The sequence below is a fragment of the Lactuca virosa genome, chromosome 6 (genome assembly GCF_052849685.1).
Source record: "Lactuca virosa cultivar CGN04683 chromosome 6, Lactuca_virosa_CGN04683_v6, whole genome shotgun sequence".
In the NCBI taxonomy this organism is placed as follows: Eukaryota; Viridiplantae; Streptophyta; class Magnoliopsida; order Asterales; family Asteraceae; genus Lactuca; species Lactuca virosa.
In genome coordinates this window covers 256,114,300-256,142,265 of record NC_136431.1, presented here as the reverse complement: position 1 = coordinate 256,142,265, position 27,966 = coordinate 256,114,300, and the positions used below count along the sequence as shown (strand labels likewise).

The window sequence follows — 27,966 nt, the reverse complement described above, 5'->3', positions numbered from 1 at the left end:
GATTAAGCAATTGTCGAGGACAATCTGAGGTTTACCAAAGATTGGTTACTCATGGACACTTGGAAGTATGGTGTAAATTTTGGAAAGGACCATATTGACATATTCTGAAAAGAGACAACTCTTGTTTAGAAGTGATAGTCAAAATGGGAATATGGAAATGTTTCCATAAGTGGAATTCATTCTTTAAATCTGTATAAGATTAGAAAACTCGATGCAAGAAGGATGTTCAAAGGAATGTACTTTGAATGTGAGACCTCGTTTCCATGGAATTGCTCTCCATTGGAATATTTTGTAATGTATGTTGCCAAGTCTCTGTGACCTTTGTGCATAGTCATTACAAAAGGATCATTGCATATAAGTTTAGAATCTAACAGATTACAGTAAATGGCAAGGATTTGATATTCTTACGTTTACGGTAAGAATTTGGGAATGTGAAATGAGCATCATTGAAATATTGTCAATTGATCTATTTCACAAAGTAAGGACCATAAATAAACATAGTGTGCATGCTTGGAGCATGGCAAAGCTATTGTTTAGACAAACATAGTGTGCACGCTTGGAGCATGGGATGACTATTGTTTTAATTTAAGTATTAAGTTGATTATTTGAAACATTATACAATGAATAATGAGTAATCAATATGGCTCAAAAGTTTTTGGGCCATATAGGATTAGTATTATTATTGTGTTTCACTTTGCATGTTTTCACTTCCCGGATAACTAGGTTATTGAAACCTTCCACAGTCGATCATACTTCGGAAGTAGGTACTGAGGCAAGACTGTCATGAATGGGTCAGTAGTTTGTCTAGGACATAGCTACAGTGTTCATGAGTTCTCCTGGAATAAGATTCGAGTATTGGATTAAACCCATGCTCATTTGAATCACTTCATGGATTTTTATCACGAGTGATCATGAGACGATAATATCTTATATTCTTCAAACGGAGAGGTATGAGTTGTAGTTTACATGTCGGTTGCACGTTGATGATATGTAAACGCACCGGTAACTTGGTGTTATAAAACATATCATTGTGTGTGATTTGATGAGTAGATAGAGCAAGCATATGAGTCGAAGTTTATCCATTCCTTTTACCCTTGGAGGGATAAAAGCGATATATGTGGGCCCCTCGATGATTTAGTGATGACAACCCTAAGTGCTCGGCCAGGCCTGGACTGATTTGATTTGTTCAATTAGTCGGTCATCATAAATTGGAAATAGGGAAACAACAAATGGACAGAGACAATGATTATAATCCATGTCTCAGTCCATGTGATATCTACAATGGAGGAATATATGATCCCTTATCTAATGGACACATCATTGACTAGGTCAGAGCTCGACAACGGCTTTTAAGAGCTACGATTGCTAGTCGGGATTTTGGAGTCGTACTTGCAATAATAGTTATTAGACTTATCCAAGTGGGAGACTGTTGGATTAGGTGTCTAAGCCCATAACTATAATTGGTATGTGCTTGACCCGAGAGTAGCATGGTCCATTTGGGTTGCATATCATCAGGACAATTTGTTACGATGGACTTTTGAGAAGAGGTTATTTATGGTTTATTAATATATTATAAGTTCTAATATATTAATATGAAATCATATGATTTAATTAGTATTGATCAAGAATTAGTTTGGAATTAATTTAGTGATCAAAAGAGACTAACTAAATCAATGGGGACTAATTGTGCAAATTAGTTATATTTATATGTTGGGCTTATGATCCATTTTACACTAAGTTTATGTATGGATACATAAAGATTTGGGTCACATGAACCATGGATCATAAACCCATGGGTATGGGTTAGGGTGTTAACCCATGACCTTTGGAACCCCACATATAAATATGTCACTCCATAGCCAAAATCACCACTCATGTATTCTTGGAGTTTATATGGACAGTTTTGGTGCATGAAGATGCTCTCTCAAAATGTCAGTCTTTGTCCGTGGTGTGTTGTGATTCCACTTGAGGCATCCACACTATTGGTGCTAAGTTCTTAAAGGCCAAATACTCCAAGGCATCCAACTACAACAAAAGGTATGTCATCTTACTTGTTTTATTACCCTTGTATCAAAGTTATGTATGCTAGTTAGGGTAATACCTTGAAAAGTTCAAGCTTGCATGTATAATAGAGACAACATAGATCCAAGGTATTTAGGGTTGCATGTACACCTTAGGAGTGTTAGAATGCTCAAAACCCAACAATTTTGATGTCATGTATGGGATTTTGACCCCATTTCTCACCATTTTGAGATAGTTTTGGGAAGAACATGTATTGGATAGATGTATCCATGAAGTTTGGATTTTTATGGACCATTTGGTTGCAAAGAATCCTTCTTGAAAGTTTGAGTGGCTAACTTAACGAATTAAGGGCTTAATGAAAAGATAGAACTGTCAGTGTAACCACGAAGTGGCCAAGGTCTTGCCACGGTGTAGTGGGCATTATCATCGAGTTTTTCTGGTTGACGAAGACCAGAACTTGGAAGGGTATTGCCACGACATGGTGGTCCGCTGATTAACTTTGATCGTTGACTTTTGACCGGTTTGACTTTTGGTCAGACTTTGGTAGAATTAAGTATTTGATTAAGGGATAGTCGTGGTTTGGCACTAGGTAGACTGGTTAGCTGTTCTATTATTGAGGTTGCGGGTGAGCTTATGTGGTTTAGATCATGTGAGTTTTCTCATTGTGTTACTTATATCATATGTTGTATTGGAACTGATGATTGCTCCAGGATGCTGATAACCCATAGGACTGATGATAGTCCATAGGAAAACTGATAGTCTATAGGACTGCTAATAGTCCATAGAGTTATTGATAACTCGTAGCTGTTGGAGTTGTTGATAACTCCAAGCTGCTGATAGCCCATAAGACTGTTGATAGTCTATAAAACTACTAATATTCCACAAGGTTGTTGATAACCCATAGTTGTTATATATATATATATATATATATATATATATATATATATATATATATATATATATATATATATATATATATATATATATTGTGTTGTGCTATATGTGATATTTTGGGAAACTCACTAAGCTTTGTGCTTGTTGTTGCGAATTAAATGTTTTTCAGATACTTTATCAGTTCGTCGTGATGTGAATGTGTGACTGTACAGACACATCAATAGTTTTATAATTGGAGATTCCACGATACTTTTTTATAACTTTGATTTATGGATTTCACTTTAAGAACAAATGGTTTTGATTTAAATGTACCCTTATAAAAATGAGTGTTAATGACGGTTTTAAAATGGAATTTTTATTTAAATGTACCCTTATAAAAATGGATTTTATTTAGTTGCAACTGCTTGTTATTTCATTGAATCATGCACGTTGGACACGTGTGGAAATCTGACCATTGGAATAAGTTGTTTTGATAAAAAAAAATATGTTTTGGAGTAGCATAGTACTCTTGATTGCATACCTATGAATGCTAATATGGATGATAAACATATTAACGTTGATTCTTTTATACATGATATGCGATCTTACCGAATAAAATTTAGATCACTTATTTGCTAGTTGTCCTTTGGTAATTGATATTTGGAAAAAGATTGGATGTTACTAGAGTATTCTTATTCCTTCTTTTTCCCTTGCCCAAAATTGGATTTGTTTAGCGGATCAAACGAGGCTTAGAGCATCCACAATGCAAGGTTAAATAAAAGATTTAATTAGGCTGCAAGCTTACTTATGATTCAATAGATGAAACCCTATTATTGTGAGATATCATATTGGTATTCAATAGATTTAAAGTTCAATGGTCATTGAACTATCTTTAATAGGAAAAATGAAAGTTAATTAATTTTTATATAAATGTTTAAAATGGATTCTATTGAATATGGTAGAGTTCAATGCATTGTAGAAAAAAAAATTGATAGAATTGTATGGAATAGTAAATAATAATGTGATAATGTATTGAAATCTATACAGTTGAATGCATTGTGGATGCCTTGGTGCAAACCAAAAGAATTAATGGACGGGATGCGGTTATTTGGTTGGTTTGGCATTTCGACATGCCACTTTATGTCAACCTAAGAAGCCGCAGAATGATGTGTTTTCGATAATAGTATTTGATTAAATACCTAAGAAGCCGCAGAATGATGTGTTTTCGATAATAGTATTTGATTAAATACCGTAAAAAACGCATTAAATAGACTGATTTATTTATTTATTATTTTTTTTTTTGTAGTTTATTCTAGTTTTTTAATAGTTTGCAATACAACTTCAGCCGTTCCAGAAAAATAGTAAGTTTATACAGGCTATGCCGCTATGCATCATAATTGCAACAATTTTTTAAGAACAATAAACGTTAAAGTTAATGAATTTTGACGAGATAGAAACTACTATCTAACTAAAGTGGCTTTAAATCGGCCATTTTGTTTATACCCAGCACATATTTTGATCTTTCATCTCCTACGTTCCCAATCTTAAATTTGAAATAATAAAAGGGCCGGTGCAATTGTAAATTACTTGTTGCTATATATGTATGTTAAAATAATCATCAATCATTATAAACCGAAAGACAATGCGGGTTAGCAGCATCTCGGTAGGCTATCTCACAAAGCATGGCATTGACCTTGCTTTGCACCCAATCATCAGTCATCAATCAACCGCCTTCCTCTAATGGCTGCCAAATCATGCTTTTACGCAAGCAATGATTATAATATATCGTACAGTTGACATTTTCATGTACACTACAGAGGCTATAAATAAGCCATACCATAACGATCTTTTCATTGCCAAACCAGTGTAACTTGAATATCAAACTCAAACTCAAACTACAATACTAACGTGTTTCAAATTCCCTTTGAAAAATGCCGATCCCGGTTATTGACTTCTCCAAGCTTAATGGTGAGCAGCGAGCTCAGACAATGGCTCAGATAGCAAATGGATGTGAAGAATGGGGATTCTTTCAGGTACTCATCTAGCATAAGCATGCATACACCCCCCCCCCCCCCCCCCCCCACACACACACACACACACCTTATATATATTAAGCATGTCGTTGTAATAAGGGTTGGCAATGTGTTTTTTCATTTGCAGTTGGTGAATCATGGGATTCCTGTTGAGCTTCTTGAGAGGGTGAAAAAGGTGAGCACCGAGTGCTATAAGTTAGAGAGGGAAGAGCACTTCTTCAAAGACTCAGCACCCGTAAAGCTATTGAAGGAGTTAGTCCATAAGAAAAGTGGAGACAAGGTAGATAACATGGACTGGGAAGATGTCTTCCTTCTCTCAGAAGATAACGAATGGCCACCAAAGACCGCAGGATTCAAGTAAGCACTAATACTATTTTCCGAGTACTACTAAGTAATGGATTTTACATGGATCTAACTTGTGAATAAAATGGTTTATATATAGGGACACCATGACTGAATACCGAGCAGAATTGAAGAAACTGGCAGAGAAGCTAATGGAAGTGATGGATGAAAACTTGGGATTGCCGAAGGGGTGCATCAAGAAGGCTTTCAATGGAGGAGAAGGAGAAAAGGCGTTTTTTGGGACAAAGGTCAGCCATTATCCACCTTGCCCTCATCCAGAAATGGTGACAGGTCTGCGGGCTCACACTGATGCTGGAGGCATCATCCTCCTCTTCCAGGACGATGAGGTCGGTGGTCTTGAGATTCTCAAAGATGGTAAATGGACAGATGTTCAACCACTCCGCAACTCGATTGTCATCAATACTGGTGACCAGATTGAAGTCTTGAGTAATGGAAGATACAAGAGTGTTTGGCATCGTGTTCAGGCTATGCCCAATGGGACTAGGAGATCAATAGCATCGTTTTATAATCCATCTCTTAATGCCACCATAGAACCTGCAACACAGCTAGTTGAAAAAGAGAACAAAGAGGTTAAACAATTTGGTTACCCCAAGTTCATCTTTGGTGACTACATGTCCGTATATACTGAACAGAAGTTCCTCCCAAAAGAGCCAAGGTTCGAAGCTGTAAGAGGTGTATACGATGAGAAAGATTTAATCTTTTCCCTTTAGGGTTTGTGATAAAGATGATGATCATGGGTAATTATAAGCTTTTACCCAAGTGGCAAAAATGATCTCGTGGGTTTGTCCTTCTGCTGCTAGTTATGCAGATTGTGTACACAGCTTTACTATTATTCTATTTGTTGTCTCTGTTGTGTGTTTGCTTTCCACACCATTGCAAATCTTGATATTGTTCATGATTGCTGCTTTGTGTCACTGGTATATCTGCAATTTCCTCTATTTTTTCATGTAATTACTAATACAATGTAAAATATACTCAGTAATGTAACATCTAAGCGAAGGCACTTACGTGGTTTTTTTTTAAAGAATTTCTTGGTCATGTCTGTTCATCAACAATCTCTATGTTCAAAGTTCAAACATATACAATATGATGTTTATCTACGCATTAATTTATAGATAAAAGCTTGATCGGCTACTACTTAAATATACAATTACCCATTGTAAAATACCAAAAGGTAGAGTTACAATTGTCAATAATCAATACCTTTACAAATATATTAATAAGATTTAATATAGAAATAACAACGTAAAACGGTAAAAGTCTTGCCTCCCCATATCTAGGCATGTAGATTTTTAAATATTTAGTTCTATTGATGACCTTTCATTTTCATTATTTAAATCTATATTTATTGCAGTCAAAGTAGCATTTCAAGATCAACCTTGCCGTAGTTCATTATCATAAGTTAAATAAAGCTTATTCTACATATGTGAAGGCTTATTCTATATATACTTTATAATTGTTTGATATAACCTATATGTGAGTAAGTGAGAATGTATGTATTTAAATTTGTATATGATTAATGGGTATATATAGTAACATCTTTAAATAAATCAAACTTTTATTTTTCTGATTTACGTAATATAATGATATTTTAAATAAAGTATTCAACTGTTTTTCATTCTAAGATCAAAAAATGTTTAATTGTTTACCTCAAGATATATATATATATATATATATATATATATATATATATATATATATATATATATATATATATATATATATATATATATATATATATATATAGCTCGCACTAGGTAAATGTGTTTTATTTTTTAATTAATTAATGATCAGCATTTTCATATTTTTTTGTCATTTTATGGAAACCACATGTATTGTTGTACAACGAAGATCAACCACTTAAATAATTACCACATATAAATTACATCGTTTTGTTAGCAGAATAAAGCATGCATGATTGTATATTTCCTTTAAAACGTTAGCGTTGTCACACAAATAAAAACAAAATTGCAAGAATGGTCATATGGTTAGGTGAAAATTATCACTTTTGACTAAAAATGTTTGGACTAGCACTCATTATACAAAATACAAAGGTTTTCATTTTTGTGTTATTTTGATTCAATTTATTTTACACTTTTTTGTAATAATGATTTTTCCTTTGGTTTTTTCTTTTTCAGTTTTATTTATTTACTTAAATCCTTTTTATAATTAAAATAAAGTTAAAAAAATAAAATACATCTCTCTCTCTCTCTCTCTCTCTCTCTCTCTCTCTCTCTCTCTCTCTCTCTCTCTCTCTCTCTCTCTCTCTCTCTCTCCAACAAAGAATACAAACATTATCTATTTCTTATTGTTCTTGAATCATGTTGTGATATGTGCTCCGAGCTTAATGTCGTCTTGAAATTGTTTCGTCTGGGTTAAGCATGAGAATCATAGCAAAGAAATAATCGGCGTCAGTCGTCGTCCGGAAGGTGGTCCCGGAACGAGCCTCCGGCGGTCTAGTCAGTAATTGCATGAGAGAATTAGGGTTTAGTTTAAGGTAGAGAATGAGGTCATTCCTTCTTCTGGAGAATAATGGTTTCTTTTATACCTGTTGTCGTGGGAGCATGTCCCCGACAATACCTTTTGTCTTGTCTGGGCCGACAGAACGTGAAGGCGTCCTATTGGCGGATCGTGCACCACTAGCGGCTATCTGTTATTGGTGCAGAACTACCGAAGGGAAGCACTTTGAGCACTATACTTGTCGCTCTGGGGAGCGGTTAGTACTGTTTTGGCTTGCTATAGACTAGAGTTTCAAGTTCTGAGTTGGACCTTCGCGCTAGAGAGTCGGGGTCTAAGTGTGAGGCCGGGAGGGAGAGGGAGAGGTCCTAGCACTTATGTTGGGTAGCGACCGTCAGCCAGGTCGTCCTTTAGATAATCGTCTAGTTATCTTTAATGTATTCCTAGAGAGATACGTTAACAAGTCCTCTGGGCTAGTTAACGTCAACGTTAGCTTGGTGTAGCTAAGTTGTTCTAGCGTAGATTAAGACACGTGTTCGGTAGAGATGGCTCTGACATCCGCTGATATGACGAAGTCGTCTGCGCAGACGGTTCCGTCATTCTAACTATTCGAATTTCCCGCCTCGCATTTAAAACTTCCCTTATCAGGCACAATTTCCTTTTCTTCGCTCTCATTCTCTTCAACTGCCTCTTATTTCTCTTTGCTTCTTTTCCCTTTTTCCTTACTCTTGTTATCGGTAAACAATAACAACGCCAAGCACCGAAATCGAGCCTTCATTAGGCGAGTTTGAAGCCCTGCAGGCCCGGTTTGGCTTTCTTCCCGAGCATGGGGTGCAATATCCTCGAAAGGGAGCGGTCATTTCTCAGCCACCAGAAGGTAAGGTCGGAGTCCCCATCCATATCTTCGAGGCGGGTCTGCGGATGCCGACAACCGACTTCTTTGATGAGATCATGCGCCAGTATGGTTTCTCTATAGACGATCTAACTCCTAATGTCGTTAACAAAATAGTTGGTTTCAAGATGGCATGTCGAGCCTTGGGCGTGCTTCCTTAATTTTGGGCTTTCAAGTGCTACTTCAACTCCTCTACGCAGTCTGGCGTGCATACGTTCTCTCAACGGTGGGGTGTCCATGCGTTCATCACAAACCAGAAGGCCCCTAAGAAGAATTGGCAAGATAAATGGTTATGGGTGAATTACGACTTGTTGGTTTTGGCTATCCTCGTATGACTACTTTCTCCGACCGGACACCTCAACTCTGAGGTGCTAGTGAGACTGTGGCGCAAGCGCTGAAGACAATTTTCTTCAATAGGGAGGATTGGGAGGACTACATGCTGGCCGTAGTCAATATGAGCGCCACCTGGAGGGCATGTGGGAAGATGCCCCAGTTCTTCGTGGAGAAGGATGGTAAGTGTGCATCTCTTTCCCTCCCCCCCCCCCCCACTTTCGTATATATCTTGACGGGGGTGAAGTCGGCGGCTTTGTCGATCACTTTATGTGTGTGATTTATTTTTGTTGTAGGTCGCGAGAGGATCATTCCTTTCGAGATGGTCATGTAGGGCAGGTTCCAAGGCAATTGCCAGTATCGGGAAGTGCCCCTTCTGGAGATACTTCCATCACCGGTCAGCACTAATCATGCCCTGGGGCTTGTTGGCCCTACAATTGTCGTGGCGCAAGGATCCGGTCCTCAAGCTGACCAGGAGTTGGTTGACGTGCCTGTTGAGGGGGTTTCTCACGATGATCCTCTACCTCCTGATCTGAAGGTCAAGCTGTCGAATGAGGTAGTGACTAGAGGGAGCCACTCATCTACCACGCGATGGTTGGCTTGGTTAGAATCCCTTCTTATTGAAGGCGCCAGTTCCAACATTGTTGGCAAACTTCTTCGTAAGAATGAAACGTGGACTTCCTGCTGGGGGAGTCGAGCGTGGTTGTGGGCATTCCCGATGATGACGCTCTGAAACTGTCGGAGGGAATGGATGAAGAGGCGAATGAACCGCCTCGTGAACCCAAGAAAGAGCCTGCGTATGTTACCAACCCCGGGGAAGGTGTCTCCGGACAAGATTTGGGGTTGGGTCTCAAATTGCTCCTAATTCTGCCTCACCTTCAGCGAATGATAGCATTGTTGCAGGTTCCTCGTCTCTGCCTCTGGAGGTCCCTAGCATCTATATCCCAGAGTGGGGGCTTACTCGAGCGTCCCTTCATATGCAACATTATGTTTCGTATGAGTGGGTTGTGACATCCCCAAATTTCTCGACCAGAAAAGACCGATTTAATTTATGCTTTTAAAATAAAATCAGCGTAATCCTTTTAAAAGATGTTGCGGAATTTGTTCCCAAAAACAAAACATGATAAAAATTTATCAAAACCTTTCTTTAAGAAATATATGTTTTCATTTTATATCAAAACCTCGGGATGTCATGTTCCGATACAGATCAAAAGCATAAAATAGACATTATAAGCCTTACAACAGTTATTTACAACTATTGGCTATAATCCATAAATCACTCATCATCATCCGACTATGCTCGGGGTCCACTACCTGTAATATAAAAGGCTGAGTGGGTCAGGCTTGGGAGCCTGGTGAGCATATATGGTTTTCAACCCACAATAAATAAATTTATTATGCTTAAACATCAAACAATCAACCAAATTACCCCAACCCCATTATCTTATTTATTTCTTAAGGATTTACCCTAAGAATCAACTATCACTCATTCCTAAGGATTCATCCTAAGGAATAGGCACGAAGTCACATCATCTTCAGGGTTTATACAACAGGCACTAAGTCCATAGCTGTCAGGGTTTATACAACATGTGCTAAGTCCATAGCTCTTATTTATCGACAATATTATTCTTAGGAATCTCCCTGCAATACATGTCAATGGGTTTTTAGAGTACGACTGATGAACATATAGTTCACACACTTACTGGTTGCGAGCCTGCTAGTATTCCACAGATCATCTATAATAGTCCATGGTTGTCATCCATACTCTGCTGAATGACGGGGGCCAATATTTGGGTAAGTGCTTTTCTCATATTTCACCACTCACCCTCATCTCATGATCTATATCACCGATCATTTCATCTATCCAACTCATCTTTCATCACATACCAACTATTTCATCTACCCATGTTTTACCCAACATTTTTGTAGATAAAAAAAATTACATATACAGTTTAAATTATTTAAAAACCTGTATAATTCATTCCTTCAACATCCATCTCAATTACACAAACAATATAGATTCACATAGCACATATTTTATATAAAATACTTCATATCTATGTGTAAGATGAAAGTGACTATACACTCACATGATTTAATGATAATCGGGCAGCACTTCATTTCTTAAAACGATCGTTTCTAATAAAATTACGTTCTTTATATGCACGCGTAGCTAAAATTACGCTCTACAAATTTCGTTTAGACTTTGTTGGCTAATTTTGACTTAAATTTTAATAATATTATTTTTAACAGACTGGGACAGGAAATCCGTTAAAAATTCATAACTTCTTCATCCGACGTCCGTTTTCGTCTGTCTTTTTACCATTGTACTACTATTGACGAGACCTTCGATTCTCGTTTAGGTTGTGTCGGCTAAAAATCACTCGATCTAAAATTCGAGCTTTTAGCTGTCTACTGCTAAGCTGAAACTTAGAAAAATCATAACTTCCTCATACGAAGTCAGATTTGGACGTTCTTTTTATACATACTCTCGGTTTAACGAACACTACGACTTTCATTTAGATCACTACGACTTTCAGATTTGGACGTTCATTTTATACATACTCCCGGTTTTGTCGCGGAACTTCGACAGGTCATAACTTCTTCGTTATAACTCGGATTTCGGTATTCTTTATATATCTGGAATCCTTGTCACGACCACTACAACTTTCTTAATAGATATCGGCTTTATCTAATATTTATTTTCGACGCTCATTTTTATTCGTAATTAATTAAATCGTAATAATTAAGCATAAAACACATAATTCACATAATATTCACATAATTCCTTTTCATTTCTTCAAAATGAGTTATAAAGGTTAACCTAGACGATTATTTCAATATTAATACCTAGTCTAGAAACACGGGCGTTACAATTCTCTCCCCCTTAGGATGATTCCGTCCCCGGAATCACACATCAACAAACAACTGCGGGTAGCGACTCATCATGTCACTCTCCGTTTCCCAGGTGAGATTTGGCCCATTCGTATGTTTCCAACGAACAAGCACTAAATCGACCATCTTGCGTCACAACTTCTTAGTCTTACGGTCAACGATTGCCTCAGGTTCTTCAATTAACCTCTTGTTTTCATCCAACCTTAATTCAGAAATTGGAATTATGTCGGGCACATCTCCCGTGAACTTTCTCAAATAACACACATGAAAGGTGTTATGAATACCCTCTAGTTCTTGCGGTAATTCTAGCTTGTAAGCTTGATTCCCGATTCTCTGAAGAACTTTAAATGGTCCAATAAACCTTGGACTCAACTTTCCCCTTTTACCAAATCTTATAAGTCCCTTCCACGACGAGACTTTAAGTAAAACCGAATATCCAACTTCGAATGATATCGGTTGTGTTTTCTTGTCAGCATAACTCTTTTGTCGATCTTGAGCTGCTAACATCCTTTCCCTAATTACTTTCAACTTTTCAACAGTCTGATGGACTATTTTAGGTCCCATAAACTACTTTTCCCCAGCTTCCAGCCAATATGACGGCGTTCGACACTTTTCTCCATACAAAGCGTGATAAGGTGCCATCTTGATGCTCGAGTGGAAACTATTATTATAGGAAAATTCTACTAGAGGTAAGTGTTCATCCCAGTTACCTTGGAATTCCAGGGTACATGCTCTCAGCATATCCTCCAACATTTGAATTGTTCGTTCGCTCTGACCATCGGTTTGCGGATGGTAAGCTGTACTCAAACACAACTTGGTACCCAATTCCTCTTATAGACTCCTCCAAAACCTTGAGGTAAAACGGCTGTCACGATCTGATACAATCGTTAACGGAACACCGTGAAGCCTCATAATTTCCTTCACGTAAGAATTCGCAAGTTTATCCATAGACCATTTCTCGTTGGCTGCTATGAAATGTGCACTCTTAGTGAAGCGATCAACGACCACCCAAATCATCTCGTGACCGTTCCTTATTCTGGGCAGTTTAGTCACAAAATCCATGGTGATGTCTTCCCATTTACCCATGGGTACAGGTAAAGGTTCTAAACTCCCATACGGTTTCTGATGTTGTGCCTTAACCCTAGCACATGTTACATACTTAGCCACATATTTTGCATCATCGAGCTTTATCGTCGGCCACCAGTAGTAGGGTTTTAGATCCCTATACATTTTTGTGCTGCCGGGATGAATCGAGTACATGGTCTTGTGAGCTTCTTCCATCAAAAGATCTCTTACTCCTCCCATCTTAGGTACCCAAATCCTATCTTGGAATACCTTCAACCCTTGGTTGTTTGTACCGAATACTAACGTTTTGCCCAAACGTTCTTCCTTTCGGTCATTTTTCTCTAAAGCTTCCTCTTGAGCTTTCCTTATACTTTCCATAATTGTCGAGACAACTCCAATTCTTAACGCTCTTGGCCTTTTCTTTTCAAGGTTTACCTTCCGACTGAGAGCATCAGCAACAACATTTGCTTTACCAGGGTGGTAAAGTATCTCACAGTCGTAGTCCTTGAGTAACTCTAGCCAGCGTCGTTGCCTCATGCTCAATTCCTTCTGATTAAAGAGATATTAAAGACTCTTATGATCAGTGAAAAGTTTGCATTTAGTGCCATAAAGATAGTGCGTCCATATCTTTAAGGCGAATACTACCGCTGCAAACTCCAGATCATGAGTGGGGTAGTTCTTTTCATGCTCTTTCAATTGCCTCGATGCATACGCTATTACTTTATCCCTTTGGGTCAGAACACGACCTAACCTAACTCCAGATACATCGCTATAAACTGCGAAGTCATCAACTCCTTCAGGTAAAGAAAGAATTGGTGCTTCACACAACTTCTTCTTTAACTTCTCAAAAGCTTCCTTATGCTTCTCATTCCAAGTATAAGTAGCTCCTTTGTCGTTCAACGTTGTTAATGGAGTCGCGATCGAAGAAAAGCCTTGGATAAATCTTCGGTAATATCCAGCTAATCCTAAAAAGCTTCGGATCTCCGTAGGACTTTCAATCGTAACCTTCGAGTTACAAAATAAATCCTTACTGAGGAATCCTTCTTCTTCTTAGAATAAGTACTTTCCTTCATTTATTGTAATAGACCGATGGGTCATGTTCTAATGATCTCTCATCGTATAATGCACTGCTTAGACTCAGGTTTCTTAGAGACAAATTCCGGAACATACTATACCTTCCTTCATGTTCTAATGTGATACAATCACATTTCAACATGTATCATTTCTAGCTACCAACTTCTTTAACAATAAGTGCGATACTTCTATTGATCGCTTTGATGATCTTTCACTTCAATCTTCTGGCTTAAGTCAAATGCTACATCGAACTTGGTTCTATGAACCACGTGACATACTCATCTTAGTCGGACTCGATTCGATATGACCTCTAAGGTCGGAATAGCAATCATCTTCTTATCCATTACCGAAACGATGTTAACGACAGACTAGAACAAGATGAAATCAATTACTAGCTCCTTGGTAACCTTGTGACTTTCCCTGATCCAAGTATGAGTCCTGTGCTTCCGGTAGTATAGGCCTCTACTACCATTCACACCTACTCATACTCGTCCCAAGTATTGTCTCGCAGTTCTCCAAGTCACCATACAAGAATTTCATAGTCATTCAATTCATCACATGACAAAACCAGGGCTTATATTATTTCTTGAAACGATTACACAGAGGGTCAAGTTTACCCTATACTATGCCTCTGATATGCTAAACCACTTGTTACTATTCACATTACTACTTCATAACTTGATCTTCGGGTATCAAGTCTTTACTTCTAATTCCTAGCATTGTTATTTTCTTCGTCGAGGATATTCTGAAATTCCCTTGACGTTGGCGGTGCGCTTGGCCTTGTTACTTCATTTTTCTTCGGACAGTCCTTAGAAATATGGCCTTCTTCCTTACATCCGTAACACACCCCCTTGGGAAGCGTACACTCATTGGCGTAATGCCCAATTTCTCCACACTTGAAGCAATTCACCTTCCTGTCATAATTCCCAGAGTGTTTATTTTTGCACTTCCCGCACCATTTTCCTTTACCTCCTCTTTTTCCAGACTTTGAGAACATGTTGCTCTTGTTGGACCTTGAAGACTCCTCAAATTTCCTCTTCTTGCCAACTTCAACCTTGTTGGCGGTCCTGTTATTGATCATTTCTTCAATAGACTTAGCAACCCAGATAGTTGTCTCAAGAGCAAATGCCTGACGTAATGGCACAATAAGTTCGTCCTTATTTTGTTGAAGTAAACGTTTTGTCTCTTCCATTTGTTGATCCAACATCGTACGCACCATTGCCTGTATCCCAGCCATCGTGATTGGCTCAGGCTGCGGATTATCGTTTCCGAATCCACTTTGAGTACTCGCCATTTCGATCTATACACCAATCGTAGGTGATTTTAGATCTTTATTTTTGATAGACGTTAAATCTTCGTTATTACTCCGAAACGTTTATATGTTAGTTCTAATATCGTAGTCATACGTTTAGAATCCTACACACATAAGGTTTCCAGATCCGGTCGGCAACATACCATAGATCCGAACAAATAATGGCATATATGGCAGACATATAGCATTTAGCACATAAAAGCATTTTAGGCATCTTTCCTAAAATAGACTAGTGCTCGTGTCTAAAATATGGTAGACACTCATCTCACAATCATCACTTAGCATTCTAAGTTTTAGTCTAGAAATCCTACAAATTCCTAGTTCGCTTAAACTAATGCTCTGATATCAACTGTGACATCCCCAAATTTCTCGGCCAGAAAAGACCGATTTAATTTATGCTTTTAAAATAAAATCAGAGTAATCTTTTTAAAAGATGTTGCGGAATTTGTTCCCAAAAACAAAACATGATAAAAATTTATCAAAACCTTTCTTTGAGAAATATATGTTTTCATTTTATATCAAAACCTCGGGATGTCATGTTCCAATAAAGATCAAAAGCATAAACAAGACATTATAAGCCTTACAACAGTTATTTACAACTACTGGCCTATAATCCATAAATCACTCATCATCATCCGACTATGCTCGGGGTCCACTACCTATAATATAAAAAGCTGAGTGGGTCAGGCTTGGGAGCCTGGTGAGCATATAGGGTTTTCAACCCACAATAAATAAATTTATTATGCTTAAACATCAAACAATAAACCAAATTACCCTAACCCCATTATCTTATTTATTTTTTTAGGATTTACCCTAAGAATCAACTATCACTCATTCCTAAGGATTCATCCTAAGGAATAGGCACGAAGTCACATTGTCGTCGGGGTTTATAAAACATGCACTAAGTCTATAGCTGCCAGGGTTTATACAACATGTGCTAAGTCCATAACTATTATTTATCAACAATATTATTCTCAGGAATCTCCCTGCAATACATGTCAATGGGTTTTTAGAGTACGACTGATGAACATATAGTTCACACACTTACAAGTTGAGAGCCTGCTAGTGTTCCATAGATCATCTAGAATAGTCCATGGTTGTCATCCATACGCTGCTGAATGACGGGGGCCAACGTTTGGGTAAGTGCTTTTCTCATATTTCACCACTCACCCTCATCTTATGATCTATATCACCGATCATTTCATCTATCCAACTCATCTTTCATCACATACCAACTATTTCATCTACCCATGTTTTACCCAACATTTTTGTAGATAAAAAAAATTACATATACAGTTTAAATTATTTAAAAACCTGTATAATTCATTCCTTCAACATCCATCTCAATTAAACAAACAATATAGATTCACATAGCACATATTTTATATAAAATACTTCATATCTATGTGTAAGATGAAAGTGACTATACACTCACATGATTTAATGATAATCGGGCAGCACTTCGTTTCCTAAAACGATCGTTTCTAATAAAACCGGGAGTTTTATTGAGAAATCGGGCTCTGGGAGGGTTAGGCTTCAAAACCGAAAAGATAAATTTTTCCGGGTGTTCGGGCACTTCGGGGCGTGTTTCGGGTGTTTGGTATAATACCGAGGCTTTGGGGGAAGTTGGAATGGAAGAAATATGGGCTTAGGGGTGTAAAATGACAATTTTCAAAATTATCCCCGGGAGGTCTCGCTCCCTTCTATTTATAGGGGAGGCTTCGGACCGAGGTGGCAGATAAGGGAACACGCGGCTCGCATGCAAGGCTCCATGTGTCTTCTTCTGATTGGATCGAGGTCTAGGGTCTGAGGGGTGGGATGTGACGCATGCGAAGCTCGGACAGCTGGTGCGACACACGTCGGTGCGAGGTGAGGCGGCTTCGGATGTGAGGAGTCACCTGGGCACGCGTCGGACTCTCGGCTGCACAGCGCATCGGTGACTAAGCTCCTTCGGACACGAGGCGATACGCGGCCTGATTCGGTTGGGCCTCCCTTCGGTTGAATCAGCAACGAGTACGTGGCATGCATGCGAGATTCCGGGTGACGTGGCCGAACACCAGCTGCGAAATTCCTCGGTTTTAGCATTTTTTTCTCGATTTTTGTGCTAAAACTTCTAAAATCCATAACTTTCGCATACGAGCTTCGTTTTTTACGTTCTTTATATGCACGCGTAGGTAAAATTACGCTCTACAACTTTCGTTTAGACTTTGTTGTATAATTTTGATTTAGATTTTAATATTATTATTTTTAACAGACTGGGACAGGAAATCCGTTAAAAATTCATAACTTCTTCATCCGACGTCCGTTTTCGTCTGTCTTTTTACCGTTGTACTACTATTGACAAGACCTTCGATTCTCGTTTAGGTTGTGTCGGCTAAAAATCACTCGATCTAAAATTCGAGTTTTTAGTTGTCTACAAGTAAGCTGAAACTTAGAAAAATCATAACTTCCTCATACGAAGTTAGATTTGGACGTTCTTTTTATACATACTCTCGGTTTAACGAACACTACGACTTTCATTTAGATCACTAAGGCTAAAAAATAGTTTATCAAAAACTCACTTTTTATGTGATTCGGCACCGTATCGGTTTTGTCGCGGAACTTCGACAGGTCATAACTTCTTCGTTATAACTCGGATTTTAGTATTATTTATATATCTGGAATCCTTGTCACGACCACTACAACTTTCTTAATAGATATCGGCTTTATCTAATATTTATTTTCGATGCTCATTTTTATTCGCAATTAATTAAATCCAAATAATTAAGCATAAAACACATAATTCACATAATATTCACATAATTCCTTTTCATTTCTTCAAAATGAGTTACAAAGGTTAACCTAGACTATTATGTCAATATTAATGCCTAGCCTAGAAACACGGGTGTTACATGGGTTCTTCATGTATTCCCTCCTGCTACCATTGAAGCCTTGGATCTCCTCTCCAATTCTCATATGTCCAACAATCTCCAATACGCGGCAGCTCAGGTTGCTCCTTACCTGGTGGCGGCTTCTCAGTGCCTTAGCCAGGTTAATTTGGATTTAGCATAGCTTACCTCTGTCAGAGCCGAACGGGAAGATTTAAGGATGAAATTGTTGGGGCTCGAGGAGCAGAAGTGCAAATTTGAAGAGCGTTATGACCTCTTGGTCGTGGAGAAGGCATCCATGAAGGATCAGGTGGGAAATTTGGATGGGTCGGTGGAGCGCTTTTCCCAACGGATTGAAGCCTTGGTGGAGGAGAAGAAGTTTTTGAATGGAGGAATAATGTGGGCAATTAGAAGCGAAAGAGATGAGGAGGAAGGTTGTGGAGGATGACATGATGTGGCTTCTCCAAAAGGGTGTTGTCCGGGTGGTGGACAAGGTGGTCGAGAGCGTTGAGTTCTCGCTTGGATTTAGGAGCATGAAAGCGGCATGTATGGATGTCGACGTGGAAGGGGGTAAATAAGCCGTGAGAGAGTAGGTGGTTGCTGTGAAGTTCAATCCTGGGGAGTCGAGCGCCATTATGGAGCTGACCCAGGCCATGGATGCCTCTGTAAAGGTTTTTATGGAGACAGACTTTGCTTCGTATCTCCGCTTGGGTAATCTCGACCTGGGAGGCCTTTGCCAATTGTACAATAATCCCTATGTCGAGAATGTTCCTCCAGAACATGATCCCTCCATACCTGGCGCCTCCTCCAATTTGCTTGGTAAGTGATCATTCCCTCCTCCTGGCTTGTTTATGTGTAAAACAATGTTTGAATTTTCTTGATGTTCCAGAGACGATGTCTCAAAGACAATATTGTTAATCTTTGTTTGGCCCTGCGTGGTTCTTTTAAGTCTGGGAGTTGTCCAGCAGAACAGGTTTTTTTCGTCTTTTGATCATATGGTTACTTCTGTTTCTACAATGCTTTTGCTTTTAATCCCAGGTGGTGCGTGTTGGCCACCGGGGTACATATGCCCTTACTTTTCTTTACTGAATTGATTCTTCCCCTAGGTTCATGTTGGCCTTAGGAGGTCGACTCAAGACAACTCTTCCTTGTTTCGTATGGAATTAGGTCTTTCTACTTGATGGACAGATGCTTGTTTTGGATTGGTGATTTTACCATGTTACTAGATTTGCCCAACTTATGACTCTAGGTCTCATATTTGTTTAGGTTCCTTTGGGCTTATCCCGGGAGCTCGTGCTGGGATCTCGGGATTAACCCTTTCTTTGGGTCATAGACCATTGTTTCTAGATTGAGGCTTTTTGTCTAGTTTTATTGGTTAGGGTGTCCTTTTTCAAGGGTTTTAGTATACTACAACATCCTATGGTACACACACAACCCTAAATACCTTGGATCTATGTTTTCACTAATTATACATGTAAATGGTTTCCAAGGTATTAAACCTATAACTAGCATGCAATTTGATATAAACAATACAAGATGCTAGTTAGAATAACATACCTTTTATGTGGCTTGAAGTCTTGATGTATTTGATGTTGCTTGAAACACTTTGGCCTTTAAGAACTTAGTGCCCTAAGTGTTGCACCTCAAATGGAATCACAACTCACCTAGGACAAAGGTGACTCTTGAGAGAGAAACTCCATGCACTGAAACCACCTCCAAGGACTCCAAGAACTTCTAGTCTTCCTCAAATGGCGATTTTGGGCCCTACATATTTATATGTGTGATTTCAAGAGTCATGGATATAATCAAATCCATACCCATGGGTTTTATGATCCATGGTTCATGTGGCCCAACTCTTTATGTATCCATACATAAACTTGGTCCAACATGGATCATAAGCCCAATACATATAAATATAACTAATTACCATAATTAGTCCCCATAGATTTAATTATTCTCTTTTGATCACTAAATTAATTCCAAATTAATTCTTGATCAATATTAATTAAAACATATGATTTCATATTAATATATTAGAACTTATAATATATTAATAAATCATATATAACCTTCTCTCAAGAGTCCATCCTAACAAATTTTCCTGGTGTTATGCAACCCAAATGGACCATGCTACTCTCGGGTCGAATACATACCAATAATAGTTATGGGCTTAGACATCTAATCCAACAGTCTCCCACTTGGATAAGTCTAAAACTATCACTGCGTATGACTCCAAGATCCCGACTAGCAATCGTATCTCTTAAAAGCCGATGTTGAACTCTGACCTAGTCAATGACGTGTCCATTAGATAAGGGATCATATATTCCTCCATTCTAGATATCATATGGACTGAGACATGGATTATAATCATTCTCTCTATCCATATGTTGTTTCCCGATTTCCGATTTACGATGACTGACTAATTGAACAAATCAAATTAGTCTAGGCCCGGCCGAGCACTTACGTTTGTCATCACTAAATCATCGAGGGGCCCACAGATATCGCTTTTATCCCTCTAAGGGTAAAAGGAATAGATAAACTTCGACTCATATGCTTGCTCTATATACGCACCAAATCACACACAAAAATGCGTTTTATAGCACCAAGTTACTGGTGCGTTTTCACATAATCAATGTGTAACCGACTTGTAGACTGCAACTCATATCTCTTGGTTTGAATAATATAAGATATTATCGGTTCATGATCACTCGTGATAAAATCCATGAAGTGAGTCAAATGAGTGTAGGTTTAATCCAATACTCGAATCTCATTCCAGGAGTACTCATGAACACTGCAGCCACTTTGTCCAAGACAAACTACAGACCCATTCATGACAGTCTTGCCTCAATACCTACTTCCAAAGTATGATCGACGGTGGATGGTTTGAATAACTTAGTCATTCGGAAAGAATAACCTAATTATTCTGGAAGTCAAAACATGCAAAGTGAAACACAAGAATAATCGAATCCAATATGGTCTCAGAACTTATGAATATAAATAAAACACCTTTTATTTATCACCATATTGATTACACATTATTCATTGTATAATGTTTCGATTTATAAACCTAATATTTGAATTAAAACAATAGTCATGCCATGCTCCAAGCATGCACACTATGTTTGTCCAAACAATAGCTATGCCATACTCCAACTATGCACACTATGTTTGTCTATGATCCTCACTTTGTGAAATAGACCAATTGAACATGATTCCAATGATGCTCATTTCACAATCCAAATCCTTATCGTAAATGTAAGAATTCCAAATTCCTACCATTTACCGAAATCTGTTAGATTCTAAACTTATATGCATTGATCCTCTTGTAATGACTATGCACAACGACACAAGGACTTGTCAACAGACATTACAGAGTATTCCAATGGAGATCAATTCCATGGAAACGAAGTCTCAAATTCAAAATGCATTACTTTGAACAACCTTCTTGCATTAAGTTTTCTAATCTTACACATATTTAATGGATAATTTCCACCTATGGAAACATTTCCAGATTCCCATTCTGACTATCACTTCTGAATAAGAGTTGCTTCCTTTCAGAATATGTCAATATGGTCCTTTCCAAAAATTTACACCATTCTTCCAACTATCCATGAGCAACCAATCTTTGGTAAACCTCAGATTGTCCTCGATAATTGCTTAATCATTTAAGTCATATCCAATTCTAGACCGTTTCCCCTCTTAATGCCCTAGGCATTTGGAAAATTTAGAAAGGATAAATATTACAGCTCATGTAATCGATCCTATATCCGAAGCATATCGACCACGATTCATGATGTCTCAGTTAAAGACATGATCTTAGACCAGTCTTTTGCTACAATATTTTTATTTGCCATGTTTTCATAATTCGACTATGAAGAGGGATGCCGTAATCATAATCGAATTTTGAGAACGCAATATATATAGAATTTCCTTATGTTGAACCATTCGAACATAAAATTCATATATATATATATATATATATATATATATATATATATATATATATATATATATATATATATATATATATATATATATATATCATTGACTAAAGATGATTAAAATCTCAATCTAAGCTTTTAGAATTGAAATGAAGTATAATTTCCTCTCCCTTAATTATAGTAAAACAACTTTTACCCAATTGAAACTTTTGTTTTGTATAATTAACGTTGCTAACTCGCAACACCTAACATAATAATCATGTTCCCACTAACATGATAATTATTAGCATAACACTTATGCTCCCACTAGCTTTGACATGTATCCAGAAATCAGCCGGACTTCTAGAAATCAATACTTTATTGACTTTCATCAAAATCATACACCTTTTCTTAGATAGCTCACATGTGTGTCTAAACAATTTTTAGGACTATGAAATGGGATGCCGTAATGATAGTCTCAATTGTTTAGACCTTTGTCATTTCTCACAAGTCCATGTTAGTGTGCCGGTTAACCACACACGCTCCACTAACGACTTTGAGAATGCAAACATTACAACTGCTATCTACTTAAAATCTACTTAGTGAAAGCGTTTCCTCACCATCATTTTCATGAATCGAAGAGAAACCATATGACACTTAAATTTCTATGGTGTATGTGTTCCTATCCATGTGAATTTGTCATAACCGCAAGAGGAGGCTAGTGACAAATCCAAACTTATATGGATTGAACTTGTTTCAATCTTAACTTCTTGCCACTTGGCAACACAAGGGCCTACCATTGCTTCCAAGTACTTATGAAAACAATTGAGAACTCATGGAACTCACATGCATAGTCAACTTTGACTGGAATGGGCGCATAAATAAGAATATGTCAACACGATAGGTTATAAACCTCAAGTCGTGTGCTAGTGATAAACAACAGGTTTTGTTCTTGATTAGTTCTTGAAATTTTTCAAGATCTTTAAGACTCCCACTGACCTCTTGACAAAGCAAATATTCAAGAGTTAGTGCGGATTCTTATCAAGACAAGCACTTCACACAACTGGCCTTAGTTGGTCTTTGTTTTATCCAAAACATCACAACTTACCAATTTCAAATGTACAAGAGTAAGAAAACATTTTACTTTACATTTGACAAGTGTTATAAACCTTCTAAGGATTATGTCACTCAAGTTACAATCTTGGAGTATGACTCTAAGACTCAATTTTTGGAACGAAGTATGACTTATCCTTTTGATTTAAACAATTCAACAATTCACGATTCCTCTTCTAAGTCGAACAAATGCACTAAGATGTCCTTAGAGAATCAATTGTTATATGGTTTCATAACCACTAAGATAATCATAAAACAAGATACTCAAGTACTCTCCCATCTTTTCAGATTGGAGAAACTTTTATCTTTCTGCCTAATTTGATTCTTCTTGTTCGTTCTGCCTTACTTTGAAACTTTTCCAATGTTTCAGAATTACACTTAAATGTGTAAGTATAACCATATTCACTAAACTTTAGTAAATCATGACGAATAGTCTTATCGATCTTTATGGTGGACCTTGACCAGTGCACAAGAATGTGTACTCGATCCCTTAGTCCTTCACATGACTCACATATACATGTGATCAAGGAATTAGTCTTAATTTGCAAAAGATGAAAATCCTCATTCATCATACAATACAAGTTGCATGATTCCAAGTTTCTATCCAACTGAAACTTGGGTGATGAGAATCTTTCCTTGTTTGGTAAATTATGACACTACCACAAACGACAGAATCAAATCCTTTTTCCAATATTGCTATCAATGGAATCATATAAACAACAATGTGACCTAGTCACGTCATGTAATAAGAACCTCAAAAAGGAACTTATTAGAGTCAGATAGTGGACCTTACCAGAAGTAGAGTCAAATTTTTTGACTTTACCATCCTTATGAACCTTCAGGTAAATAGGGTAGCTTCACAACAAATGCCCCTTCTTTTGGCAATAGAAACATATGGACTCTTTGGGAATGGTACACGGGACTGTCTCAGACTTAGCCTTTCTCTTTACCATTTGGTCAACCGAGTTGACTATGACCGATCCCTTTCCATTGGGAAGAGAAAGCTTTTCTGGATTTCCAATGTTACCATTGTCAATGTCCATGGAAGTTTGGGAAGTCGATCTTCCAATCAAATTTGCTTTACCAGTGCTCCAAATCATTGTTGATTTAGCAGCATCAAGCAAATAGGTAAGACCATTAAGGGTCATGTCATGGTCTGTCATATAGTAGTCCTAAAGGAACTCACTATGTGACTTAGGAAGTGATTGAAGATCCTAGTCAACAACCAACTTCCTCAAGACTTTGACACCCAACTCTCCCGGCCTGTATATATATGACTTAATCTCCAAGATGTGAGCACACACAGACTTTGCTTGCCAATAGGGCTTGAGTGACCTTGAACTTGTGGGTTAGGGAGAATAATTGGAGGAGGTGGAGGATTTGAAGTATGATTTCCATGATCCAACCAGGGTACATCATCTTCATTAGGAAAGCTTGTTCCAAGATATTTGGGAAGATCATAGTTGTCTTAACTAGACATCTATGCGGGAGAAATTCAAGTTTAGTTGATTTAAGTCCTTAATGTAACACCCAATATGAAATATTAAGGCTAGGACCCAACACAACATTTTATAACTTGGAAGAGGGATGCCGTAATCCAAGCTATAAAATATTTGAAGGTAGGCGAATGACGATTCATCAATTTCCACCATGAAAAAAGAAATAGGAATTAGGTTTTAATTGGTTTGAAACTCCAAGATCTTTTGAGATTCATTGAAGTTTTCAATGGCATGTTTAAATCTTGATTGTGCCCTCTCAAGTTTGTGAGTGGGATGCCGAGGATCACAAACAAGGTGTGAATAACCATGCAAATTAACTTGGTACCCTTAACTTTATCACCTAATCGATGTACCGGTTAACCACACACGCTCCACCGATCTATGATAAACATTAAGTTACCCTTTGGCACACTTACTAGTCCAGGTTAGTGTGCCAGTTAACCACACACGCTCCACTAACAGCTTGGTAAGGTACAAAGTGCAATTTCATGGGTTAGCACCAAATTCGCATTTTCCTAAAGTAACTAAGATTGAGAATTTAATAAGTGTTTAGTTACTCAGTATTTATCATTATACTTTTAATGAAGGGAGAACTAATGTCATGTCAAAACCGTTCGGCTAACGACCCTCCACCAGTCAAGGAAGCGGTGGGTGAGAGTGGACACCCATTAAACTGTCATTTTATAGGCAGTAACCTTATACCTCCCCCCACCCCTTATAGACCGGCTTCGTGAATGAGGCCTACTAACGGTAAGACTGGCATACTCTTATACATATATATATATATATATATATATATATATATATATATATATATATATATATAAATATTAAACCTATAATATTATAATAGTATAAGGGTTGAATTGGATCGAAACAAATTATCACATAACTTTTCATATAACTTGAGGACAAGTTACAAAAACACATATTATGAACAACTTTTAGATCATATTGGATCGAAACAAATTATCACATAACTTTTCTATTAATCTAAACTAACTCATAAGAACAAGATAATTCAAATCATCAATCTTCAAGAAATTAGCATGAACATATAAACTAATACAAATCTTGAAATTATGACAATTATCTTTGAAATTGGATTAGCATGAACATTAACACATCAAAAACAACTTTATAACTTTAAAAACAGCTTAGGGTAATGTTCCTAGTCCAATTCCAGCCAAAACACTCAAAGATATGTTGTCAGGGGGTTCAACTCGCCGAGTGCAAGAACAAACTCGACGAGTTGGATGAGTTTGTACTTGGACTTGTCGAGTCCCTTAATGGAATCGTCGAGTCCCCTGTCCAGACAGCAAAAAACTTTGATTTTTAGCCATTTGCATCAAGTATAATTGAAAACAAGCCTTGTCTCTGATACCACTGAAGGGTTTTACTATACTTGTAACATCCCAAAAATACAAGCCAAAAATTTCTTTTTAATTTAATAATAAAAACCATAAACATCATACGTCATAGAAAAATCATAAACAATGTATCTCAGAATACTATAACAACTGTCATGTATATTAGAGTATAAACATCCCAGGCTGAACAAATGGTGTGTGCACTGCAATCTTCCCGACCTCCTCTTTTGAAAACTGGGTACCTGAAACCAAAACTGAAAACTGTAAGCACGAAGCTTGGTGAGTCTCCCCAAACTACCACATACCATACACATAATCACATAACTTGGGCCTAGCCCACTGCATCGGGACCTGCCCGACATCGGACCGTAATCCGGTACACATAAAAACATATCCACAATGCATATAACTTAAACACATAACATAAATATAACTCTGGGACTACTCCCAAATGCATCGGGACGAATCCTGGCATCGGCTTACCCGGCATCGGACTCCTGCCCGGCATCGGGCTCACCCCAGCATCCGACCGCATCGGGCATCGGGCTCACCCCGGCATCGGGCTTACCCCGACACATACACAACATAACATATATCACATAACATAATCACATAATCTGCATCGGGCTTGCCCCGGCATCAGACCGAAGCCCGAAACATATAACATATAACATATAAACTAGCATACATCAGGCTTGCCCCAGAACACATAACACATGGCATAATAACTAACATACATCGGGCTTGCCCCGACATCGGGCTTACCCCGGAACCCATATCACACAACATGTAAATTAACATACATCGGGCTTCCCCGGCATTGGACCGAAGTCCGGAACACATAGCACATATCATATAACCTGCATGAATCACAAAGACATCACGCATACTTAACTACTTCTCGGGACCGCCCCGCATCGGACCGAAGTCCGGAAACATATAAACTGCATCGGGCTTACCCCGACATACTACAACTACTTAAACGGGCCGGCATTGTGGCCTTAGACCCGTTCCTACTGGAAGAGGACTCACCTCACACTGCTGAAGTCTCGCTGACAAAACCATAGCTGCTGGATGACAGATTCTCAGTCTGTCAATATCAAAATAACACCCAATTAATAATTGGGTTCCAACTCATAACCATAATTCTATGCTTGGGGTAAAACACTACTTTACCCCTATCTTAGCTTGACTCAAGCCCAAGGCCCAACCCAAAGGCCCAAAAGTCTAATAATGGACCAAGGCCCAAGTATGGCCCATCTATGGCCCAATTTTCCCAATTGGGGCCAAGTCTCTACATGGTCTTGATCAAAGGCCCAATCATTCATTCTTGGTCCAACACTTGACATTCTCATAGTCCAACATCCCATAATCATCAAGGCCCAGATTATGGCCCACCTATGGCCCAATTTTCCAAATTGGGCCCAAACCCGCACATGGGTCTTACTCTAGGCCCATTAAAGTATTCTAAGCCCAATTGCTTGTTCTTGGATGGCCCATTATCATCCTAATTATAAAAGCCCAATAGAAAGGCCCCAACTCAAAGTCCAAGTGAAATTACGGTTTCACATAAAATGAAAATTAGGGTTAAGTGTTTCTCACTTAACCCATTAAAGACTTAATTCATTAAGTCCTTTACTCTACTAGATAAATGATATGGAATAATTTGGGCTTAATACACAATCCAATCCCAATGGCTCAAAAGTGGGTCCAAATAAGTCCAAGGCCCAAATACTCACAATTAGGGTTTTCCACCCAAACATGGCCCAATAGGCCCAAAATTAATCTTTAAGCCCATTAGGGTTTTGGCTAAGTCCATTAGGGTTTTACTTGCGGGGCACCACCCACTACCACCTCGGGTAGTGGTGGTCAACGGCGGTT

General features: G+C 38.0%; 1 protein-coding gene across 1 annotated transcript; it reads left to right on the top strand.

Moving 5' to 3' along the window:
- The first annotated feature begins 4,742 nt into the window (after positions 1 to 4,742).
- On the top strand, positions 4,743 to 6,159 carry LOC145119315 (1-aminocyclopropane-1-carboxylate oxidase-like). The gene is made up of 3 exons (XM_079054951.1): positions 4,743 to 4,928; positions 5,056 to 5,285; positions 5,371 to 6,159. The coding sequence occupies exons 1-3, from the start codon at positions 4,827 to 4,829 to the stop codon at positions 5,999 to 6,001; spliced, it is 963 nt and encodes a 320-aa protein (XP_078911077.1). The 5' UTR covers positions 4,743 to 4,826; the 3' UTR covers positions 6,002 to 6,159.
- Positions 6,160 to 27,966: the final 21,807 nt, after the last annotated feature.